General features: G+C 41.8%; 1 protein-coding gene across 1 annotated transcript in view; it reads right to left on the bottom strand.

Moving 5' to 3' along the window:
• Positions 1–24361, bottom strand: part of st6galnac3 (ST6 (alpha-N-acetyl-neuraminyl-2,3-beta-galactosyl-1,3)-N-acetylgalactosaminide alpha-2,6-sialyltransferase 3) — a 65976-nt gene that overhangs the window by 16050 nt on the left and 25565 nt on the right. The window contains exon 3 of the mRNA XM_046408032.1: positions 22463–22872. Coding sequence (XP_046263988.1) covers positions 22463–22872 — 410 coding nt within the window. The remainder of the gene's footprint in view (positions 1–22462; positions 22873–24361) is intronic.

Raw genomic sequence — 24361 nt, 5'->3', positions numbered from 1 at the left:
ACTGATACACAGCTCAGCAGCTCTCAGCCGTCAGAGCTGTCAACACATCACTATTACCCTGCATTATTCATTAGCCATTTGCCACTCTAGCGGTAGGCAACAGACTCTCACATGCACACACACACACACACACACACACACACACACCGACATGCGTACACCACATCCCCAGTCGAGAGCTGAATGTCCTGGAGCAAAAAAAGCTCCCTGGAATAAATAAAAGTGGGTGGGATCTGCTGACCTGATAGTTAACATATCAAAGCAGACGTCTGGGCGTGGAGACGCAGAAGAGAACGGCTGACAGAATTCAAGGTCTGCAGCAGGCGACGTGTTTACCTGTGGCAATTATAATGGGACAACTTTGCAGAAAGGATGCTCTTATTGTACAGCCAATTTAAAAGAGAGATAAGGTGCGTTGTGAAGCTGCTTTGGCAATCGACAAATAACACCCAGAGCCGGAGGACACAGAGGATGCAATTTGCTTGCTTTGTTAAGGCAGAAAAACACAGCCTTCTTGGCAAACAAAGATGTCATGAGGTCTCGCTTGATGCAGCCAAGTCTCTTTTAGCCCCCACTGCGGCAGGTTTCTTGCAAAATGAAACATAATAAATTGTGTTTTGGACACAAGCAGAAGTGGATAAAAAAAAACAGACAAAAATGCGAAAGCTCACTTAAATCCGTCTTTCTTGCTCGCTCCTGCACAAAGCTGAGACAAGTGAGGCGGGAGTGATTGGGACTGACATGCTATGACGCTGCGGCGCTACCGACACCGGGGAATGAAGGGTGTTTGAGAAATTAAGTCAGACACTCGGAGCAGGGTCTAAGTAAATAATCCCCCAAGTCTGACTGAGCTGGAGCTTATTGTGCTTTACCTGCTGAGCGCCACAGGCTGAGAAGCGGTGGAGAACTGTCCAGGATCAGTCAGAGACTCCTCTACCTCCGACTCTGTTCAATAACTCGCACTTGACATTCACAGCCGGGGAGCTGTCCACGTGGGTGAGAAAATCCGCACCGACGACCGCTTTAGTCAAAACGTGCTTTATGCCGCCTCTGCAGCTGCACAAATGTGATATGACACCTGTCAGAAACACTTAGCGGAATATAACTCAGCTCTATTGTGAGAAGTTGATCCGCGGCCTGAAAGGAGATCATTCTGACTGTGAAAACTGTTATGTCAGACAAACGTCAGTTATAATGCAATATTAGACAAAAATTAACATATTGAAACACCTGCTACAGGAGCACCTGGCTTCATAGTTCAGCTTGGCTGAATAACCAAAGCTTTTTTGAAGGCATAACTATGGATTTAAAGGGATGACATTTGGGAAAATGCACTCATTTGTTCTCTTGACAAGAGTTAGTGTTGGAACTGATACCACTCTGGTGTCTAAATATGAAGCTATCACCACTGTTAGCTTAGCTTAGCACAACAGGGGGAAACAGCTAGCATGGCCTCTACAGTCAGCCAAACAAGACCAGTCTTGTTTGTTTAATCCATACAACAATCAAAGAGTAAATATGCTGTACAGTTTCTTGGCCAGATGCAGCGACTTCCTGTTTACGACTTTGTGAGCTTTAGAGGGCCTCTAAATGAATGCTAATGCTCCGTGTCTGCCGGACATGTTAATGAGCCACTGTTTGCTAACACACCTGCCATATCAACTTTTATTAGCTGATAAGATGTTAATGATGTGTTTACAGCTTATTCCACCATCCCAAAGTGACCCAAAAAGGTCAATTAATACACCTCTTACATTTTATCAGTTCATCATGCCTGACTTGCTCCTTCAGCCACAGCTTTTCTGTGTTCCTTTGAGTTCCATGTGTAATTGTTTTTACATCATTGAGTCTTATTTGTCATTCTTCCTGCTGCAAATTAATTTGGTGAATCGCAAGTCAGACTTCTGAGTTAAAACTGGGCTAAATTTGGGTGAAAAGTTCAAGACTGCGCAGCACCTCTTGAGCTTTTACATTTTCTATATTTTTAAATTTTATATTATATTCTATTTTATATTTATTATTGATTATTTATTTCATCTCAATTAAAAGTATTTTATTTAACAGAAAGTCTCTTGAGTAACATTATCTGTTTTACAAGAGAGTCAGACATTACATCAAATTAATTAATTCCTAATATTTCAGTTCATCCATTAATTTCTGCTGATTGAAATGTATTCAGGATCTGCCTCACAGTTGAACAGACACAGTAATTTACAAGCTAATGAGTCTATGGTAACATGTGTTATAGATTTTTCTAAAAAAAGAGAAAGTTATGTTCAAAACCAGATTTCTCAACAGCTTTTCACTTTCACAAATCAGCTAAACGATCCTCACTCAGTTCTTTCAAAGCTCACGTCTCCCTTTCATTCTTTGGAGAAGTGATTTTTACTGTTTTTAATGTCTGATTTTTTTATGACTTCAGAGCACTGCACAACGCAGTATCTGAAAGTGCGATATTAATGAAGTTCTACTTTTAATACCGGGCTTTAAAGCTTCGTACCCTCTGTTCTTTTCAGGCAGGTCAGTTTGTGCTCGACATGGAGAGACCCGGAACCTCCCACACATCCATCCTTTATCAGCTTACTTTTACAGACACAATCTTCAGGGAGCATTTCATCACACCAAACCGAGTCTCCTTCCTCGCTTACAGGAGGAGGGAGGCCATGAAACCAACAGTTTATTTCTTTCTTAATCTCAAAGAAATTGCCACTCGAGCAGAGCTTCTTCACCTGACGAACTCTTTAAAAACCGATCCAAGCTCTGGAGGCGAGAGCATCGCACTCCTTTGCTTCTTGTCCCTTTCCAGACATGTGATTGTCTTCTCCTGGCAGGATGTAGCTCGATGCAAATGACTGTTTGTTATTAATTGATTACTTCATACAGCAACAGGCTGCGAGACGAGTTGCTGTGTTTGCCTGTGGGCGAGTTCTGTATAGAGGAACAACATACCGTGACTTCCTGTGTCTCTGAAGCAGCTGAGGAGCCCCCGGGACAACGCAGTGACAAAATCCTGAGCAGAGCCGCGGGGTGAAAACATGGCTTTTTTTGTAACATTTTTTCTTTTACAGACCACAGAGCAGAGCAATTTATTTTAATGACGGGAATGAGCAATGCAGCTGTGTGGGCTTGCTGAAGCGTTTCTTAATTCTGCCGAGAGGCGTTATGAAGCACCGGGGGTGACCTCCACAACCTGAATTATGAAAAAGACAATTTGCTTTCTTCAAGTCGAGTTTTGTTTACTTTTGTACCAGGATGCGACGCTATGAATAAGAGAGAATAAGAGGACGTTAACCCTTGAAGAAAGAGAACTTCAACCTTTTGTTTGGATGATATCAGGTCAGAAGGAAAGCGTGTTTTTCCCTCCAAAACCAACATGAAACGTGCATATTGTTGATATACTGTTAGCCAAGTTGCCACATTTATCCCAAATGAAATATCTCAACAACCATGAGGCTGACATTTTTGGTTTTGAGTGAAAGAATTCTTTGAGGGACTGACAAGAAAATTGGTACAGACATTCACGATAGCCAGAAGAGGAAGGGAAACAGCTTTGGTGGCATTTTATTCTTACATCTAGCGCCTCCATCAGGTGAAAATGTTAATTTGTCCAGTATTTTGGTTTGTGGCCAAATGCCTGTGAAACTCATGACATTCCAGTCAACCAGCCTGTTGTGTTTACTGCTAACGAAACAACGTTTTAATGCTAACATTCTGAATTAAGATGATGAAAACTGTAAATGTCAAACCTGCTCAGAGAACCTCAGCATTCTGATTTGAGCATTAGTATAATGTGGCTTCACAGTCTTTTAATATAATATTGCCACAATTTTGGACAAAAAAAGATTTAAATCTCTGTAGACTGTTTTCATTGAATAAAAGGGTAAAATGAAATGAAATAAAGTCTGACAAGTAAACATAATCAAAAAGCTGGAAAGGCTAGGACTGAGATTATATTACATATGTTATACTCACACTATAAATCTTTTTCTTACCTAAAATGTACCTACATTGCAATTTAAGGAATATAATTTGACAGATGCACAGATGTTGATACGCAATTCAGGTGAGAAGTTTTCTTTTACGTGAAGTCACTTTTACTTTTATATAACACTGAAGCAGCTAATAAGCATGAAAATATTGTTTCTAATATTTCCCAGCTGTAGTACTTGTGTTTGTCTATAACAAAGACATTAATTTTCTGGCAGGCTCGTGAATCCTTGAATACATTCTTCAAACCTTTGGTAATTTTTTTTGCAACTATGATATTGAATCCAACATAGAAATGATATTTTCTTTATTGTTAAATATTCATGTGGCATTGGTTAGAGACAAGGTCCTCCATTTGAAGTCTCTATTATAAACAGTGGCCTCTTTTAATCTCAAGTTCATGGCTGTAGATTTTTGTAGTTTTGTTTAAAATCCGGTTAATTATACAGTTCATTTTCATTCTGTTCAACCGCGTCAACTTTTCTTTTTCTTTCCTTTTTGGAATTTGCTTCTGCTCACATGGAATATTTTGAGGGTCACTTCCAGTGCAATTTAATTGAACTATAGTTTTACCTTTTCCTGTTCTGAATTCGTTATGTTAGTTACCATATTTCCCTTTCTTCCCCAGAGGATAATCAAGTAGAAACCAAATGCATCCACTTCACAGAAACAGATGATGGCTTTAAGTGGTTCAATGCAAACTGAGGGAATAAACAACAGAATTGCAGAAACCATCACACCATACTTTCTACCTCTAACATGATGATTTTCCAACATATTTTTCTACAAATACGGGAGCAGACATAATCTTAAGCTAAAGGATCCAGGACCTCCCTGCTGAGCACACGTATTATTTATGTAAAGATCAAGAGGTGCAAACAATGTCCAAATCATCACGAGCGTGAGTCCTTAAACTAATGAAATCAGACTGCACAAAGAGCTTAACTAATGAGCCAAGAAGAAACAGAAGGAAGAAGATTAAGCCCCGACTGTGACGATAACAGGTGTGGGGAATAAATTATACTTTTAGCCGAAATGTATATAAACACACAGCCCAAATATCTCCTGTCACAGAGTCAAACTGTATCTATTGCTGCATTAAAAAACCCCACAAGCCTCAAAATAAAACAAGTCTGGTGTTTCTCACAGCAAAGATACATACAGTATATCTGCTTTTATATCACTGGGATCAGGTTTCCTCTGGAACACCATAAAACCGTCAGTGCCCATTTGTCTCTGTGCTGCTCAAGGACTTTAACAGATAAGGACGGCCACATTCTGTATTTTACTTATTTATTTATTTTTTGGTCCACAAATGCCACAAAAAGACCAAACCAGCAATGATTTGCCATACTGTCTGTATAATCAAGATACGTGTTTTCTCTGCTCTATACTCCCGCACTGTTAAATTGTAAAAACACTGTTTCACTGGGTTACATGTTCCTTCCACTGCAATAAACGGTGTGGACAGTGAATGGTTTGAGTCGGTGCCACAGACAATGTCCTGCTGTCATAAATACTGCTGTGTATTAATCCGCAGCCGAAAATAGTTCCCGTCAAATGCACCCTACTGCTCTGTTTTCTCAAAACTACAGTGCTCAGCTGTTTTAAACTCCTGAGGCTTTTTAAAACCCGGAAAAAAACCCTAGAATAAGACTGGTCAGCGTGCTACTGAAGACAAAATGGACGGCTGTCCGCCACCTCATTGTAAAGCTTTGTTTTTGTTAGGCAGGAACTCGTCGTTATCGCATTGCTGGTTTAGTTTATTTCATGCAGTCATAACACTGAAGCTCTGCTTTCAGAAAGACAACAAAACCACCTGATACGGCAGCAATTTAAAACTACTTGTTTATTTGTTTACGTCAGCGTCAAAGCGCTGACCTCTCCGAGTCCTTGTACAATTTTAAGAGATCAGTTTTCATTATTGACTGCATATTCAGTTTGCATAGTTACATAAAGTATCCTGAAGCTTTGCCGAGTGTTCATGTGAGGCTAATTGTGCTGGACTGAAAAATCCACTAACACGAATGTGCAAACAAACACGCAAAAATGTTTGTGTCTTTAGTTGTGGTGTAGTTTGTACTGAGGACACATGGATGGAAATGTGTTGTGTTGCTCTCATGTTTTAATGAAGCATCGTTAAGATTTTGGCTCACTGTTGTCAGTGGGGAAGGTCACCTTTCACCTCTGTGTGGATGGTTGGAAAGAAGTTATTGTCTTAAGATCTTCTGGAAACAGCTGAAATGTTTTTTGTTTTTTGCTTTTTTACAAAGCTTTTGTGCAGCACAGGACTGCGTGTTAACACTGGACAGTCATCCTGACAGGATTTTAGAGCCTAGTGTATAATATAATGTAATATTTTTTATTGGTCCAGGATTTTTTATTTTTATGTTTTATGAGTTTAAGAACAATCATCTCAACGTATGTATATATTTTAAATAATTTTATAATCTCTCTTCAAACATTGCATGTTACCGTGAATTGTTCACTTTCTCTCACTTTATCTTATATTGCTTTTATTTAAAAAAAAAAAAAAATCCCCAAAGACAGTTTGCTCAATTGCTTTCTCCATTTTGGTCTCCTGATATGTAAAACTCTCTTGTCGTAGAGATTAGTCCTTTGTACTGTAGTCCTTTAGGGCCTGACAATATTGGATTTTAGTCTCTTGGGGATCTCTTTGTTTCTGGTTCAGTATTCTGAGCTGTTTTCACATTATCTCTCCCTCTCCCTCTCTCCGATGACCCCTTTTTCCTTATTTCCCGTTCACGCTCGATCTCTGCTCGTCCTCCTGTCCACAGTTTCTCTCTCTGAACCTTTCAACTCTCTCCTCCTTCCCCTCTCACCCAGATCGTCCCCCTCTCTGCTGCAGTCTCTGTTCTGACCCTGTGCACCCTGCCTGCCCCTCTCCGCTGTGTTAATGACCATGATGTCCTCCTAAAACAGATGTCAATATGAGCGCCGTGAGAGGACGGAGGACAGAGGGATGGTAAAAGAGGGGGATAAAGGAGGCTCTGAACTCCTGACGTCCCAGCGGCACAGCCAACATTGTGGCACCGCTCTGACATTTCGCACAGAGGATTTTGTAGAGTGAAGTACCCAGTGAATAGCTAATCCTGGGTACAGTAAGCTTACTGTCACTGGAGTCAAATTGTGCTCCATTTTGGCAATGATGATGGAGACCGGGAGGGAGAGGGCTGAGGACTCCAACAAAACCATAACACCATGAAAATACCACAGTCAAGTAGAAAAATCTTCCCTGAAGTGCTGCAGAGTCATGACACATTCATTCAGCCACATTGTCGTCACTGCTCAGCCGTTTCCAGAGGGAGCTCTCACTCGGCTTGTGGAGTACAGAGTCTGCATGTTTTAGTTTGGTGAATGTTATGATAATCAGCTTTACAAACAAACTTTTCATGGAGGGGGCCTGTGGTCGATATTTTAAAGTGGAAGTGTAATATCAGCGAAAACTGTGCTGCAGTAAAATGTGCCTCATTAACCCGAGGAAACGCTGCAGAGGTGGAAAGTGGCTGAGGTGCTGAGTCTGGTCAAAGTCCAGGTTGTGGTGAGTCTTCTTTCTGCCTCAAGTTTGTGTGATATTTATGATGAAATTACCTGCCTGCCACCTGCTGATGGCGATTCACGCATCATAAGTGTGTGCATTATTTAATTCAGTGTGCAAGGCATTTAAAACTCAGCTCGACCTCCGTTTAACACAGCGCAATACAACACGTGGTCGCATCTGCGTGATCGTGGCAAATAATTAATTGAAATGTTAACAGTGAAGACATTTTCAAGTTGCACCTGGCCTAAATCTCACCTGATTGCAGATCTCTGAATCGCCACGTTTCCGTTTACTGCTACACGACTAGCAAGCTGCTGTGCTACATCCACGGTGCCAAGCGTGGGTGAGATTTGCACAAATGATTGTTGTTGTCATCTTACAGGACTTATGTTTCACAATCTACACATATATTTGTTTGTTTAAACTGGAACATATTCTGATTGTTTTGCTGATCTTCTTTGTGCGGCCTCTTCCGGGTCACCAGGACGGAGAGGAGCTCAGTTGTCCTCCTGGATCCACATTCTTAACATAAATTTCATAATCTGCGCGTATCTGACATTTTATCATTCTAATCTGTTCTATGATTTTGTTGGTCTGTTGTAGACATGACACATGTATTGCTCAATCCCTCCTCTGTGGTTCTTCCTGAGGTTTTTTACCCCCATTGTTCCCCTGTTAAAAGGGTTTTTTGGGGGGAGATCGATCATTCGATCAGCAGGTAGCTCACCTGTCTGCACAAAGCCCAGAGGATACTAAAAGACAACACCAACCCCAACCCCACCCTGCTGCCATCCAACAAGAAGCAAGCAGCTTCTGTGCTCAGGCTGTGAGACTCCTCAGTTCATCCTCTGTACTCCACCATAAATAGTTTTTGTCTTTTCTTTCTTTTTTTGTTGTTTTGTGTATAACATGAAAGCACTGCAGCTTGTATTTTGTTGTTCGACCCTGTGTCACCCTGTGAACCCTGTGGCAAAGTACACCCGGAGCCAGCAGATGAACGCTGGGGTGAAGGTGGAGCTTTTGAAAAGCTCCATGAAAGGCAGCTTTCAGGTGAGCAAACGGACAAGAGGATGAGGTGGAGAGCTGCTGGACGTCATTTTCTGACATGTTCTCCCCTGCAGACAGTCTCCACAGTCTCCGGGAAAATGTTAGCGTGCTAGCATGCTGCTGTGTTCACTGACACTCTGCATGTGGAGAACATCCGTCAGTCAAACTTGCTCCACACTCGCAACGTTTATCCCCTGTCGCGTCCACACACACACACACAAAAACCCCTACAAACACCCAAATGACCGAGCAGATGGCGCAAACGCCAAAAGCCAAGAAATGAACATATTTTTCCCTTTTCTCGGCCTCCCTCCTGCATCCCTCACTTCTCCTGACATGCACGGAGCTCACGGCGAGGGGTTTCCACTGATCTCCTCATCTCCGCCTGGCAACCAGCACTTTAATAATTCTCTCAGTGCAGAAGAAGGCATCTGATGCTTTTAAGCCCACCACCAACCCAGCAGTTTTCTCTCATTAATTTCGCAGCACCCCAGTGAGTCTGAGGCAAAGACTTGGAGAAGACAACACACTTACATCTTAATCCTTTTTTTCCCTTCTTTTTAGGTCTAGGAGAACGTGTCTGAGCTGTTTGTTTTACAAGCAACACTTCTTCCTCTGTGTTGGAATAACAAATGCACGATGATGTCTCACCTGCCTCTCAGACTTCAGCAAACCCTTGCTATAACTCATAAATGAGAGTCACTCAGTGCTAGATTAGATTCTACCATTAAATTCTTCTTCTCCCTAAAAAAGACAACCACCAGGAGAAGATCTAAAATTCTTTGGAAAATTTTGACATAATAAAAACTATATTCCATTCTTAATTTTATATTTCCCCAAGGAGAAGGAGATAATGTTTTTCCCAAAGGAGAAAAATAATGGGCTTGATGTTGTAATATTTTTTCCATTTATTCTTTTAATTGAGTTCAACAGATTGTGAGTCAAAAGTGAGTCAAAATCAAAAGCAGTCTGATAGTTGTTTCACACAATTACCGCCCACAGATAATTTCCCTGCCTCAGACGACAACTTCAAAGCTTATTTCGCTCTCGTTTCATCCGACACAACTGGGCAGATATTTTAAACTGATTATGTAACCTCGCTTCTCATTTTAAAAGACAAAACCCGATTAATCAGCTGACTGTGTGTGCCTCACACGCTAAGCATATTTTCCGTTACATTTCAGAGCATTTAGCTGACGTGTTAATCCTCGGCAGGGCACAATGAGCGGAACAGCACATCCCTACTTGGGTTCTTACTTTCGTCAGTATTTTTAGTTAGCAGTAGCTCATGTTTTGTGCCAGTACTTGATGTAATTTCAGTATTCAGTGTCTGCCCTAAATTCTCTTATTGTCTGGATGAGAAAGCCTCTGAAACAACACTGAGACCACCGTGGGACACTTAATCTCTCCAGTAAAACCCAATTAATGATCTAAATAAAAAGATTACTTGTTCTTTCTAGGCAGGAGGACCGCCAACGTACTGCAAGAACAATTAAATTAGATACAAAACTACGAGTCTACTGTCATGCTAGCAGCTCTGAGAAGCTGCTGTGCAGCAGCACAGAAGAGCTTTAAGCTAAACACATTAGTACGCTAACGCGCTGTGTGTGTCCCATGTTCACCTAACATCAGTAAACTGAAAGTGCAACTGAGGCTGATGGGAATGTCTCGCAGGTATTTGGCCATAAATAAGTTCCAAATTCAATCCATCCAATAGTTGTGAAATTTCACTAAAACCCATAAATGTTAACCTCATGGTGACACAAAAGGAAAAGTCAGGATTTTACTGAGGTGAAGATGAACATCTGGACCAAAAGTAGTAGTGGACTGACCCGCCAACCGACCACACTGACAATGCTATCCAAAGAGCCATGATGCCAGGGAGGTAAGAAATAACAAAATACAGAAAAATCTGAATCCGTTCCAGGTGTTTCTGTGTAATAGCAAGAGCCTGCGGTCATAAAGGGGAGCGAGTTTCAGACTCAGAGCAACTTAACAGCCTCTAGCTATACCAACCATCACATATGGACTCGCACACACAGGTGTGGTGTGCCAAAAGGCCACCTGTCAACCAGCAGCCTTCACACAACCCAGCTGACACCGGTCACTACCCATGTCATGTTACCTATTTATTTATTTATTCATTCATTCAACTGGTGCTGGGATTTACAGCAGACATTTACAGGAATGGCAAAAGGAATTTTGGAAACTGAATATGAAGCATCTCATACAGGTTAAATACAGCTATTATTCGTTTTTTTGTTAGCCATGATTTTGACCGTTAAGCTCAATAATAACATCGACTTGCTCATCTGGCTTTAACTGCAATGAAACATCCAATCCCCTAAAGCCACTGTGCACCTTCAGGACTCCACATACTATTGCTGTTATCACTATTGTTGTGTTTCACAACAACAAAAAAATGAAATATCAAACAGTGAAAAGCCTGTTTGCCAGTGCACATACTCCTGAATTTGAGCAAGAATATCAAGAATGTCTGTGCCAAATTCCAACACAAAACATCCAGTAAGAGTGAAGATATTTCCAAAGTGGTGAACCGACTGACCAACTTACTGACATCTTCAAGGCCATGACACTAGTGTGAATAAAACGCCAGATTCACTGGTTAAAACTCCACTAAAGTGAAGCTTTTCTGTTTTTTCTTTTCTATCTTGGGATTACAATTTCAAGATATCCTGTTTGGCCTTAGGAAAAAGTCAAAAGACATTTTTCAATAGTTTCTAAGAAGGACTAAATCATTCAGTGATCACTGGGGGAATAAAACAAAACTGACGCATTAATTCAAAAATGAAAATAATTCATCGCTGCAGCTGTAATTCAGCCCTACTGTGTATGCCATCTAGAAAAGTTATTCACCCACAAGTGGTAGTTGAGTTTCACACACCATTCATGCAACAATTTTCTGCAGTTCACAGAACATCTTGATAAAAAGAAACCACAGACTTCATGGTTTCTAAGCCCATTAGCTTCACTTATCAAAACACTGACAAACAGCCTTGAGTAAAAGAATCCCATCATTGTCATCATCATGACCTGAGTCAATAACACAACACACCTCGCAGTACACAACATTTGTTTTGCCAGCAGAGACGAGTCTGATTTATGCTTCATTCAAAGTGAGCATGAAGTGTGCTGGAAATGAAAGCCTCGTGCACCCTGACAGGTTTATCTTAACCTGTTTTAGTCAGCAGCATGAAGAATGGGCTTCGCTTTACAACACCTTAAAGTCTTTGCTCTCCAGCAAAATCAAAGCATCAAGCATTAGTGCCGGCCTTAGCAGCAACACTGTGTCTGTGCACGACGCATAAGCCACTTATGAAGATTTATTGGGCAGAAAAAGCAGAGTAACAAATGGTCTAAGGTCAGGAAAGGTTATTCTGAAAACGTTTGGTAAAAGTGAGCCATATTTACGACTGGAAAAAAAAATTGCAATAAAAACAGACAAAAGCAGAGGAAGTAAAACAGTCTGAGGTAAGTGGGTGAAAGCTCTGCAGCCTATTCAACATGTTAATGGGATGGCTGTCTGACACTGGGGGAGTCAAAAAGAAGAAGAAGAAGAAGTAAGGATTAGCAAAACAGATGAGGACCAACTTAAGAGATTTCTCCTGAGACGGAGATCAAGACAAAGACCTGAGATCCAGGTTTACACACAGAACTACTGATTATCATTGATCTAAAGCTCAATAATCAATTAATCTCACTTGTACTGTTGAATAATTTAGAGCGGCCTCCTCTCTGGCGTCACACCTTAGAGAGCTGCACAATGGGGACTAATCCCACGCAAAAAGTCCAACAGCTGTGGTACCGCTAAGCTCTTCCTGACTAAGCCACACCGGGTGCCCCCCTGCCCCCCCCCTCCTACAGTGAAGGAGATTTATGGCTGCTCGCAAAGACGTGTTACGACCTTAATATGCAAAACCCTCTCGCTCCGACAAAGCAGCACCGCTCCTGGTTTTCACAGGAGGCTCACGCTGCCATGGTTTTACATTTTCATGTTCATCACAGCACATTATGAAGACGGTAAATGATGCCGCGCACAAATCAGAAATCTGAAAGGTGTGACAGACGGAATAATGAAGTGATTACTCTTCCTTTCACATGTATTACATCCACTAATTTGACAATTTACACAACGCCACATCTCTCATGGATTTAGATTCCATACGGAATATTGATATTCGTGCATATGAGCAGAATCCATCTATCTATCTGTTTGGTGAATGGTAATTTATCCAGTTATTGTACGGTTTTGAGTTACTTGTACTTGACTTGTTTTTCACATGAAAAGCTTGCACGTTAAAAGTTTTTTGGACTGCTGGTTGGTCATCTTTGATGGACACACGTGTGTACTGACCGAACATTTCAGTCTGGGCAACAATGACGTGAAAATGACGTGAAATAAAAATTCATTATAGTAATTCAACTAGAAAAATAAGAATAATGTGTCATTTTGCATTGGAATTTTTATTTTTTATTCTTTAGGTCCATTATGAAGGGAGTACTTGTAACAATACTTTTACTTTGTGGAGCTACTTTTGCCTGAGTACTGAGTACACCACTGTACTGTATACTGTATACTGTTTAAAATAGATCAAAAGAAGCTCCCACATTCTGTAAGAAAATTAATTCTGCAAATCTTTGAACAGAACTAACATTTCATACCTAAAGTTTATAACAGTAACATTTCAGAGAGTATGACTGTATAACAACGTCTTGCAGAGTATAATTTTGTCTTCTAAGTTGGAATAAGGCATGCTTCAACATTAATGAGACCTGAAGCCTGAAATCTAAGCAGAAAGTAAACCATCTGCTTTCGCACGGCCCTGCAGAGGCACATGACACTGCAAGTTCTCCACTGAGATTACTATGATTTGTGTGTCCGTGCTTTTAAAAATCCCAGACAAAATGCGAAGCAGTAATGCGCCGCGTTAGCTGATTGAAGAGCATCCGTTTGTCAGGCAAAGCAAACGTTTAAATTATTATTTGTCTGAGAAACTCTCAAGCACGGGCATCGCCTCTGTTTGCAGAGATATGGGCTTGACAATTTTTACAAGTAGATTTTAATGCTGCTGCCAAGAGGTGATGGCTTCCCTTTTCACATAGTGCCGTCGTAACTATAATCTGAAGTGACTAGTTCACTTCCAATTTAGAGCCAAACGTATAACAGAGCATCACTGACAGGATGCATTACAGCTGAGGCTGCACAGAGCATCATGGCTGCTCTCATTCTTCTTGCTTAGGACTCTGATGGGAGATCCATCTTTGTCCTGCTCGCGCCAGTAAAAGCATCAATTGACGTCACAGAGTGAGTGTTGTCGCAAATTATGCAGCGGGCTTGCGTGTCTTACATTTGATGTCTTGGTCTATTTTTGCAAATTGTTTGATTTTGATTCCTAAATAGAGAAAGCATTAAGAAACGAGTCTTTAGCCAGCCTAAACATCAGAGGAAACCTTAGTTCAGTCAGAGGGTCTTAAAGGGGATCCACGGGACATGTAGAGAGAGCAGGTTATCTTTTCTGTCTTTATTTTCTGATTTATGTAAACTATCTGCATTTATGTTATTTTTAATAGTTTGGGCTGAAACTAAAAATTAGCATCAAGATTTTAATCTGTGAAAGGCTGAAATGATCTATTAAAACTGAATTCTTTAACCCATTAAAAGGTCCTGTTTTGCCCAACCAACAGTACAATGAAGAACAGAAGAAAGCAGGCAATCGTTACAGTTGAGAATCTGGAACCAATTCAGTCAACTACTTAGCTGATTAATTTTGTTATTAATCTGTCTAATCTAAAACTAATCTAATGTGTTCTCTATTTGTTTCATTTAGATACTAAATGCAATGACTGTAGATGCAGTGAATGTCAGTAAAAACACTTTTTTGAGTTATTCTGTAAATTATATTAGTTTTCAAGCCTCGTCCCCTATTTTGTTGCATGTTTTAAGTATTATTTTTCTCCTCGAAATGAATCTTATTACCGTTTGGTGTTGCAGCTACATGGTTTTCCAACAGGGACCAATAAAGTTTCATTTTATCTTCCTACGTCTTTTAAGGCAACATAGCCCTCTAAAGGACAAACATAATTCTAATAAAAAGCATAAACATGGTAGTGTTGCAGAGACATATTCTTAATACACACCAACACACCACAGAGCCTCGTCTTATGAGGCTGCTTAATCTCTCTAGAGTGTTATTTTTCTGGAGCCGCGGAGCCATGTGATCTAATAAGGCTTATTAGATGGGGTTGGGTTGCTACAAGGCTCGTGGTGCAGGTGTGTGTTTGGGAAAGTTCACCCAGTGGAGCTTATTCAATCAGGTGCTGCAAAGCAGAACAGAAAATGTATTTACTGTGTTTGTGGCTGCAGGCTAACCATCATGTCTACCCACAATATTGTCTGACTGGTAGAATAGCCATCATTTTGTTAGCTTCCGCTGCATTAAGGTGATTTGATCCAACTATGCTACAGAGCAGAGACGGCGTCCTAAATGAGGGCAGGATAAAATTGTCATTTTATGTCAATATGGAATATTGTCAGTGAATGCACAAATAATTTGCAGTTTTACTAACAAAGACCTTCTGCTGAACAATTATCTATTCATTTCAGTGCACAGAAAAACCAATGAGGCATAAAAAAGTGGCCAACAGTTTGTGGACAAAACTGTTCTTTTACAACAATTTTTTCATTGGTGTTATATCAGAGAGCGACAGTGGGCTGCACACACATGAACAGAATTTCCCGGTGACACCACGTTTCAGAATGAAATCACTGTTGAAAAGGAGCAGATCATTTCACCTTCCTAACAGTAATCTACGGTGGCGTCAGAAACCTGCAGGGAAAAACACAAGCAGCACATGCTAAATAAACACATCGGCCCCAGTCGTGTCTTGGACATACAGGAAAAGTGGCCACTTTGACGCCCCTGCGGTAGAACAAACACGATAAAGTCACACCTGAGGTGCCTTCCAGTGGAGGTAAGGTGATGCTGTGCCTGCAGCTGGCGACCTTTTTGCCTGTTTCACCCCTCAGACAGCCTGAATCTGCCAGTGCTAACCAATCACGTTTCTTGCTGTCTTCAAGTGGCTTCACTGTAGTCGACAAATCCCTCATGTTTGACCGGGCAGCCATGTGTGCGACCTCCAAATCTAAGCTGTATCCACCTGAAGCACAGCTACAAGCTTCCCCTTTAATCAGCCAACATCAGTTCCTGCCTTTGCCAAAGCTTTTGTGGCTAAATGGCAAAAAAAAAAAGAAAAAATCTCTTATGTTTCATACGTCCTGGAGTGCAGAGGCTGTTTAAGCAGCTTGTGAATCCCTTTGGACTTGCGTTATGTTGGATCCTCAACAAACAGAGGTGTAACGTCCACATACTTTTGGCCATGGAGCTTGAAAGGGAAGACACAAGTGTAAATTTAGAAAAAAGTGGCAACATGGACCAAAGAGTGCTGTTTCTTTGTTTTAAAACATACAGTCAGAGCAAACGGAGGCAATGAACAAACCCCCGTGCAACACAAGTGGAGAATTAAAGGATTTTTCCCCTTTTTTGAAATTCCAAAAGGAAACCCAATGTCCCTCCCCCACTAATAGTTTTGCTAACATCCACCGAGTGTCACTACATCACTGGGACATAAATGCAAATGGACTTTAAGGAAGACTGCACTCGGCCTTCAGCTGACGATCTGTCTCCCTCCCTCCGACTGCCGCCTCACGTCTCTCTCTCTCTCTCTCTCTCAGGGTCACGAGAATACAGGAAATGACTGTCGGTCTCCTCTTCCTGCTGGAGCGAACACTGTGATCACTTCCTTCTTCTCCTGAACTGACCGGCTTTGACCTGACGAACCGTCGCTCAGAACGTCAGGGCCATTTGTGTTCCAGTGGCTTCATTTAATAAGATAATTTCACAGCAATTACAAGCTTTCAACACAGAAATGTAATGTCATTACACGCTCGCTTGGTGACAAATTCTCGGTTCGGATGGAGAGCAACACGCTCGGCGCTGATTTTTATGGCCATGTACAATGGGAATCACGGCTTCATGCAGAGAGAAACACAATGAATCCCCCTGCTCTCTTTTCTCTTTAAACGTCTCGTCGTGATAAGCATGAAATTACAGTTCTGTGGTGATGCTGCAAACATTGTTTCAATCTCCTGCATGAGCCAACGGCAACACTCCTGCTATCTGCGATTTCTTTTTTTCTTTCTTCACATCCAATACACAAAGCAATTACAGATACAGTCACGTCACGTAAACAAAAGCTTGTGCGCTGGTTTGACATTGAAGCTCTCGATCACACCGGGAAGCAGATTGCATCAGCAAAGTTCAGTCATCGGTGCTTTCTGTCACACCGCTTCAATTTGTGTTGGAATACTTCAGGGTCGAGAAGTCATTTTCAGCTGCTTTGTCTGCAGTATCAAATATTGCAAAGCTACACTGCAATCTTTCCTTTAAACGTCCAAGAACAATGAAGTGAGGCTGCGACAAAGAGAAAGAACCACGTCTGTTCGCTGAAACCGGGCTAATGCATTACGCCTAACTGGTTTTCTCTGTAATGATCTCACCAAATCTGACAGTTTAAATGCTATTTTAGTTCTCTCTGTTAACAACTGAGTATTTTGAGCATGAGATTCCTGTCCTTAAAACAGAGCAAGTATGGAGCCAAAACACAAACATTTCTAGCGTCAAACCTAAAGCAGTTTCACGGATAATGAAAGAAAGGGAGACTTGTGGAATACCAGAAGGTTTTATTTGAGCGTTAATAACCGAGCGAGCTTTTATCCCATTGGGATGTTGTCGAGTTTAAACTAGAAAATACTCAGTCATCCCAGGAAAATCCTTCTGGTGCTTCCTCCCCCTCTTGTGTCTTTCCCAATTCATTCTCTGTGCAGCACCTCCGGGCTTTTCTAAGTGCAAACATCACAAGGGTCTCACATCTGCAACGCATGGCTTTGGTAAAGAGCTGTTCACATTCACAAATATTGAACAGAATCTCTCAGTGAGTGTGATTATAGCACAGAGCGGCTGTTGAACTGAACACTGTTTCATTTTTAACCCAAACCAATTTTAGGATGAGTAAGTGCCGACTGCCAGGGGTGCTTACACTCACATGAAGTGGACCGCCGGAGATTATGAAGCATGATTACGCGGCCGTGACATTCACGCTAATAAAAACAGATTAAAATTGAATTCACCACATATTTGGAGAGCGGAGCATCTGCTATTAAGTTCCTGTGAGTCACCCCTGGTAATGAACAACAGATGAAATATCCATTTTTGGTTCTTTCGTCAGACTGTTACTTAACCTGCAGCATCAGCAAACCCTTTGGGCATCATTTGTGCTTGAGTCACTTTTCCTTTTCTGACTTCCGGTTTGTTGCCACTGGTTCTGGGCCAGCCTGAATCTGCCAGTGCTAACCAATCACGTTTCCTGCTGTCTTCAAGTGGCTTCACTGTAGTCGACAAAGCCCTCTTTAGCAGCCTGTGAATGCCTTTGAAAGGTGTAACGTCCACATGTCCACATACTTTTGGCCATGGACAGTGAAAGAGAAGATATAAGTGTAAATTTAGAAAAAGCTAGCAACACGGACCAAAGAGTGCTGTTTTTTGTTTTAAAACATACAGACAGAGCATACGGAGGCAGATAACTGATTTAAAGGTTTTCATACAACAGCTGCCTTCACACTCTGCCTCCTCTCATCTGACAAGCACAGCAAGTGACGGGACCCTTCATCTCAAAATAATCCCTCAAAAACATGTCACTTTACAGATTTTGCTGTCATACATGTCTTCTTATTCCCAACATCTCAACAGGAGCTAATTTAGAGCCAGATGTGACACCATAAAATGTTGTAAGTAACAACAAGCAATCTAATTTCACAGCGGATGCGTCTGAGAATGATGGAAAGTAATGTCAGCCGGAGAGCACAGTAAAGTAAATGAGCTACGACGTAATGGCACCTGAGAGTCACATGTGAGTTTCTGACCACGACTGATGCTTTGGAGTAACGTTTTGATGAGAAGGTACTCGTATTGTTTGTAACCCATGCTCTGCTGCGCATGACGAAACGCATGACCGTCAGCTGCGAATCCATGTGCAAACGTGTTGTGGATGCTGTTGTTGGGTTTATCTATCAAATAAGACAAGCGAAGCAGCTGCGCAACATCTGTGTGTTCTTATCTCGGCTGTCTTTGTTTTAAAGACCTGAACTGCAAGACGGATGCAAAGTGATGTTTGTATGTTACAAAAGGTAAATGTTAATGAAACTGTGTGCTGAACAATAATTGAAAGAAATGTGAGCAGACAAAAGTAAATGTGCTACATTATACAGACAAAAGTATCCAGACTCTTTATGGGGCTGTTCTTCTGGGTTTGGGCTCGGCCCCTGATTTCCAGTGAAGGGAAATCTTAATGCTTCAGCATACCAAGACATTTTGGACAATGCTATGCTTCCAACTTTGTGGCAACAGTTTGTTGAAGGCCCTTTTCTATTCCAGCATGACTGTGCCCCAGTGCACAAAGCAAAGCTCCATAAAGACATGGTTGGATGAGTTTGGTGTGGAAGAACTTGACTGGCCCACACAGAGTCCTGACCTCAACCCCATCCAACACCTTTGGGATGAACTGGAACGGAGATTGTGAGCCAGGCCTTTTGGTCCAACATCAGTGTGTGACCTCACAAATGCTCTACTGCATGAATGGGCACAAATTCCCACAGAAACACTCCAACATGTTGTGGAAAGTCTTCACAGAAGAGTGGAAGCTGTTAGAGCTGCAAAGCTGTCTGTGTGTTTAGAATGAGACGTCATTAAAGTCCCTGTTGATGTGATGGTCAGGGGTCCCAGTCTTAGACTTTTTAAGACCTTTTTCAAACCGTGCAATTTAAGACCTAGCTGACATCCACAAGAAAAACAGTTTGACACAAAAAAGGAAGAAGGTTGGTAGGCTTGTGTATAAAGCATTTGTTTTTTGTGGTTTTATGAGAGTATCAAAAAAAAAAACTTAATTTGTTTCCCAAATATTACAGTTTGTAAAGAATTTTCTAAAGGTTAAAATAGGCCAAGGAAAAGACCACAGTGATGAAAAGGTGCTCACAGGGATAAATAAAATTCCCCACATTAAGCCACACTATCAGAAGCAGAGGGTGTCACACCTGTGACAACACACACACACACACACACACACACACACATAGAAGTACATACACATGCGGTGAAGGAGCAGCTGGCTGGGAAGCAAAAACTCGGGTCACGCAGGCCCAGGTGGCAGCGCTGTAAAGTGACACTGTGATTTAAGTCCCGTGTCGTCCTGAGGTCTGTTATCTACCGCCAGTAAGAGAGCCACGCCGATACGGTCCGACAGCCAATGACTGCAGCTCTGGAGGCAGCGCTGATGAAGGATAGGTTCAGCCTGTGCAACTTCCAGACACGGTGTGCAGTTACATGAATCATGCTTTTAAGTAGCTGTCGAACACGTTTATGTCCCAGGCCGTGGTCACACTTTGTCCCGGCTCCTGTTAGATGTTGATTTGAAATTTTCCGGCCTGTTTCTTTCAGATTATTTCTTGCTCTTTTTCCGTGGGCAGTTCACTGAAGAGGATGACCAGATGGATGGATTGATGGATGGAGTGAGTAGCTTCACATGTCCCTGGCTGGATTTAAACCTGGGACATCAGTGACGTTGTGCATTAAGCAGGTGAATCTTGAAGCCTACAAGATTCATATGCTTAATGCAGTTTTCACCCACAGAATCCTCCAATGGTGAATCGATTGTGTTAGAGAGTTAAGATCCAGTAACTCCTGCAGATTTATTCATATGTCTGTACATCCTGACAGAAACTCCTCACGCATTATTTTTATTTAATTCCTGAATTTCCCAAAATTTTGCAAACTGAAATATATACATACACTCTAAAGCTACAGTTTCATTAACAGTGTATGCATTCTATCATTTGCCGGTCAAGAACATCACTGAACACTGACATCAGATTATTATCCAGCTTGGTGTTGAGACACAGCTAGTGGCTACACATTAGTTCCTGCTTGGTCTTGATGCTCTCATTTGGCCTTTTCAACCCGTTCCTGATTTCAGATCAGATTGTACTGGTCGTGGGATTGAGTCGAGCTGGAGTGAGGTGGTTTTCACAGGAGCCCTGTTTACATTGTAGCTCTAGGAGCTTAACTTCCCCATCTCTGTCCAGAAATGACTAACAGACCCTTTACATCCGGTTTTAAATTACTGATGGAGAGACGGTTACTGGGTTGAGTGAATCAATCAGCGCCACACTGCACCTGATCAGCAACACCCAAGCTGAGGGTGAGGCATTTCCTGGGCTCCTCCAGACAGTGGGGATAATTAGAGTTGCATTCGATCACCAAGCCGATGATTACCTCCCACACTGTGCAGCAAACTGTGACAGAAAACCAGTGAGCACACACTGAAATGACACGACTGCTGCAGTGTTTCTCGAACGTGTTATGTTGTTGACTTTATGGTCTGCATGGATAAGCAGAGAGATTAAATTGGCCAAGTTTATTTCCAGATCGTTGAGTGTTAGTGTTGGCGTGGACTTCAAGAAAACTAGTTTGTATGGCTAAGTGAGCAACGTGAACAGTTTATTTCTGGATAATGATAACCCTTCTCTCCCTCTTAAAATACAGTGTGTTACTGCTGTCTTTAAGGATTGACATGGACATTTATTACCTCTTCATACTGGAATACGCATGACAGACAGGCAGGGAAACGGACATAGAGACAAACCTCCAACGCTCATCACATATGCATTAGATGCGGTTCATTGTTCACACGGGTTTGGTCTTTGTTACCAATCAATAATGATTGAAGCACTGCATCACACCCAGGAGCATTATGTCCTGTAATGAGATTCCTCTCCCCAAGCACACCTCCCTAATCCCACGTCTCTATCTGTGCTTTGTGGGCCTTGGAAACAGCTGAGCTGAGCTGTACATGGACGCTCTACATGAAATTTGTTGTTAACCCTGCCATCCCGAATGAGAGCGAGACAATGGAGCCGAAATGGAAAGGATGCTACGCCTATTAGGGAACATGTTAATCCTCTTAAGAAGTTAAGAGAGGTCTTGATGACATGCGGGAGAGACAGGAGTGCACAGCTCAGTGGAAATGAGCAGAGGCTAGTCTGAGAAATGAGGTTCATCTTAAACAATGGCGAGTCTGGAGCCCGGTTCTCGTAGTCATTAACCTGCAATTCTCTTTGGGGAGCTGCTAGAGAAAGGAGCTGCTGGGTGGGTTTGTCTTTAAATAACAGAGTTCAATTTTACCAGATGTTGTCAAATGTTTCCAACAAGCAAATATTCTTTCAAACTTTTCAGATTAACCTTCACTGATCTGTAGCTTAAACAATTTTACTGATTTTGCAGATTCAGGATTTGCCAAGATGCTGTCAGAAAAGCTGAGAGACCAGCTGCAACCAGGGTGTTTAGAAAGACTGCCAGCATCATGCTACCTCATTAACTGGATTTTCCCCTGACCCGCTTTTGGCCCATGTCTATAACCCAGGCAGCACATTCTTCTGAGGCGTCTCATAAAAGCTTCTCTTTAGAGAACCGTCTCCAGTGCTGCGTCGAGCCTCTTCAGAGGGAAAGTTAAGTAACTCACTTTGATAATGACTCATGAAAGGGAGGATTTGAGATGGAGGAAAGCACAGACTACTGAGCAGATCATCAGCATCGATTAGGTCCATATTACAGCAGCGCAGAGAACAGTGAATGTCAAAGCACTGAGTGGAGAACTTATCTGGGAAAATTGGAAGTCTTCTGTGGAGTGTAGCGATGCCGAGGCTAACAAGATGGAGAAGACTGTGGTCTGACTCACCTGTCTTTTCCTGTCTCCTTCTTGAAGACCATGTCACAGTAGTTCATCCTGTCCTCTGTGGTGACGTAGATGCGTGCGTGAGGGTAGTTCTCCGCCGCCTGCCGCAGCATGTTGTACACGATGCCCTTCCCGTCCTTCCTCATGTTTCGTAGCGGCCCCCACACCACATAGACGGTGTCGTTGCCCTGGCCGAAGAAGTACTGGGGCTTCTGCAGCAGCAGGGGGACGCTGGTGTGCGAGACGACTCTCAGCGTGGTTCGCTGGCCCACGTCGTGCTCGAATCCCCGCGTGGGCGCGTTATTCATCCGCCAGATGCAGGGAGAGCGGTCGATCTGGAGGCCGGCCGCCTGGCCCAGCATCTGGCCGGAGCTGGACACGATGCTGCAGAGCTCACAGTGCAGCTTCAGAGGCTGGAGGAGAAGAAGCAAGTCAGTTATAATAATTATATCACAAATATCATTATTAGATTATAATATTAGTATTATAGTAGGTCTCAAGTCAATTGAGAAAGGTCAAAGCGTCAAGCGGCAAGCGCCACACCCAGTCAAGTCTCAACAGGACCAAGTCTCAGGTCTAAGTCCAAGAGCTGACTTACAAGTCAAGGCTCAAGTCAAGTCAACAGTAATAGAGTCAAGCTGAGTAACAAAGTTCACGTCAAGCCAATTGAGACACGCTAAATTTAAGTCTCATTTTTGTCAGTGTACTTTTCAAGTCAAGATTTAATTTGTGATTGTGATTGATTTAAGTACAAGTCAGGTCTCAAGTTCTCGAGGGCACATCAAAGTCAAATCGTCAATTTTCACGTGCAGATTACAAGTCAAGACCTTCCAGGTTTTTCAGAATGCAAAGCATACTGTTGCACAGGCTTAATGAAATATGCAGTCAGTTACTGTTTTATTTGTTTTAAATTGTTTTGTCTTTTCATCAAGTCAACACCAGAGACATGAATGTCTGTCATGTTACATCTCAAGGGTCCAGCGACTCAAGGAGTTAAGGCTCATGTCAAGCCCCACAGCGGTCAAGTCTCTAGTCGTCATTGTTTACTCAAATCCACCGCTGTGGTCAAAGAGACAATAACAAATTTATGACTTCTATCAACTTCAATCAACAACCAACATATCAATCAGCAGAGCTGCTGTGCATGGCACTCGACAGAAACATAAGAAAACTACATGACAAGACCTACGAGTCAGGAAATATCTCACAGCACAGAGCAGTCCTCTGCTTCATTGTTGTCTTTTATCGTTTGAAAACAATGCGTTTTAGCCTGCTTGTATGTATTAGTACATACAGGTTAACAACATCCTGTCGCTGAGAGGCTAAAAACGCAAGGCCGTTAGTATGGGAACATGGGCTGTTTTGAGGTTGCCACGAAAAACTGAATAAACTAAAAATTTTTATAGAATTTAAAACTAGAAATCTTAGTCACTGCTGAGGCCACAGATCATTAATTCTTTCAAGTCGTGCAGAGTTTTGTTTTGTTTTTGTTTTATTTTCATCATATGTTATAGTTTGTCATATAATTTATATGCATGCAATAATAATATTAAAGTGATGTTTTGGCAAGAGTTTTTCTGTGACCAGAACATAAAATAAAATGCATTTGGTAATTATTTATAAAAACTATTAATCAGGGTTTTTACAGCCCTATATAACCTTCTTTTATTTTCAAAGATTAATGTCAGAGTGCCCAGAACCAACACTGATTAACTTAATTGAATGTGGGATCTCTGAGGTTACAACAGAGTCTTAATGCAACAATGCAGCAAGGGAGTTGCGTCATTTATCTTACTGTATATTTTTTATATATTTTATTATACTTTGCTGGAGCAAAGGGATTTGTAATGAATCTTCAATAATAGCTTTTCGATGTGCTTTGCCAAGGGAGGAAGAAAACCC

This window comes from Scatophagus argus, chromosome 13 (assembly GCF_020382885.2).
Source record: "Scatophagus argus isolate fScaArg1 chromosome 13, fScaArg1.pri, whole genome shotgun sequence".
NCBI lineage: Eukaryota > Metazoa > Chordata > Actinopteri > Scatophagidae > Scatophagus > Scatophagus argus.
This window is presented reverse-complemented; position numbering and strand designations above follow the sequence as displayed.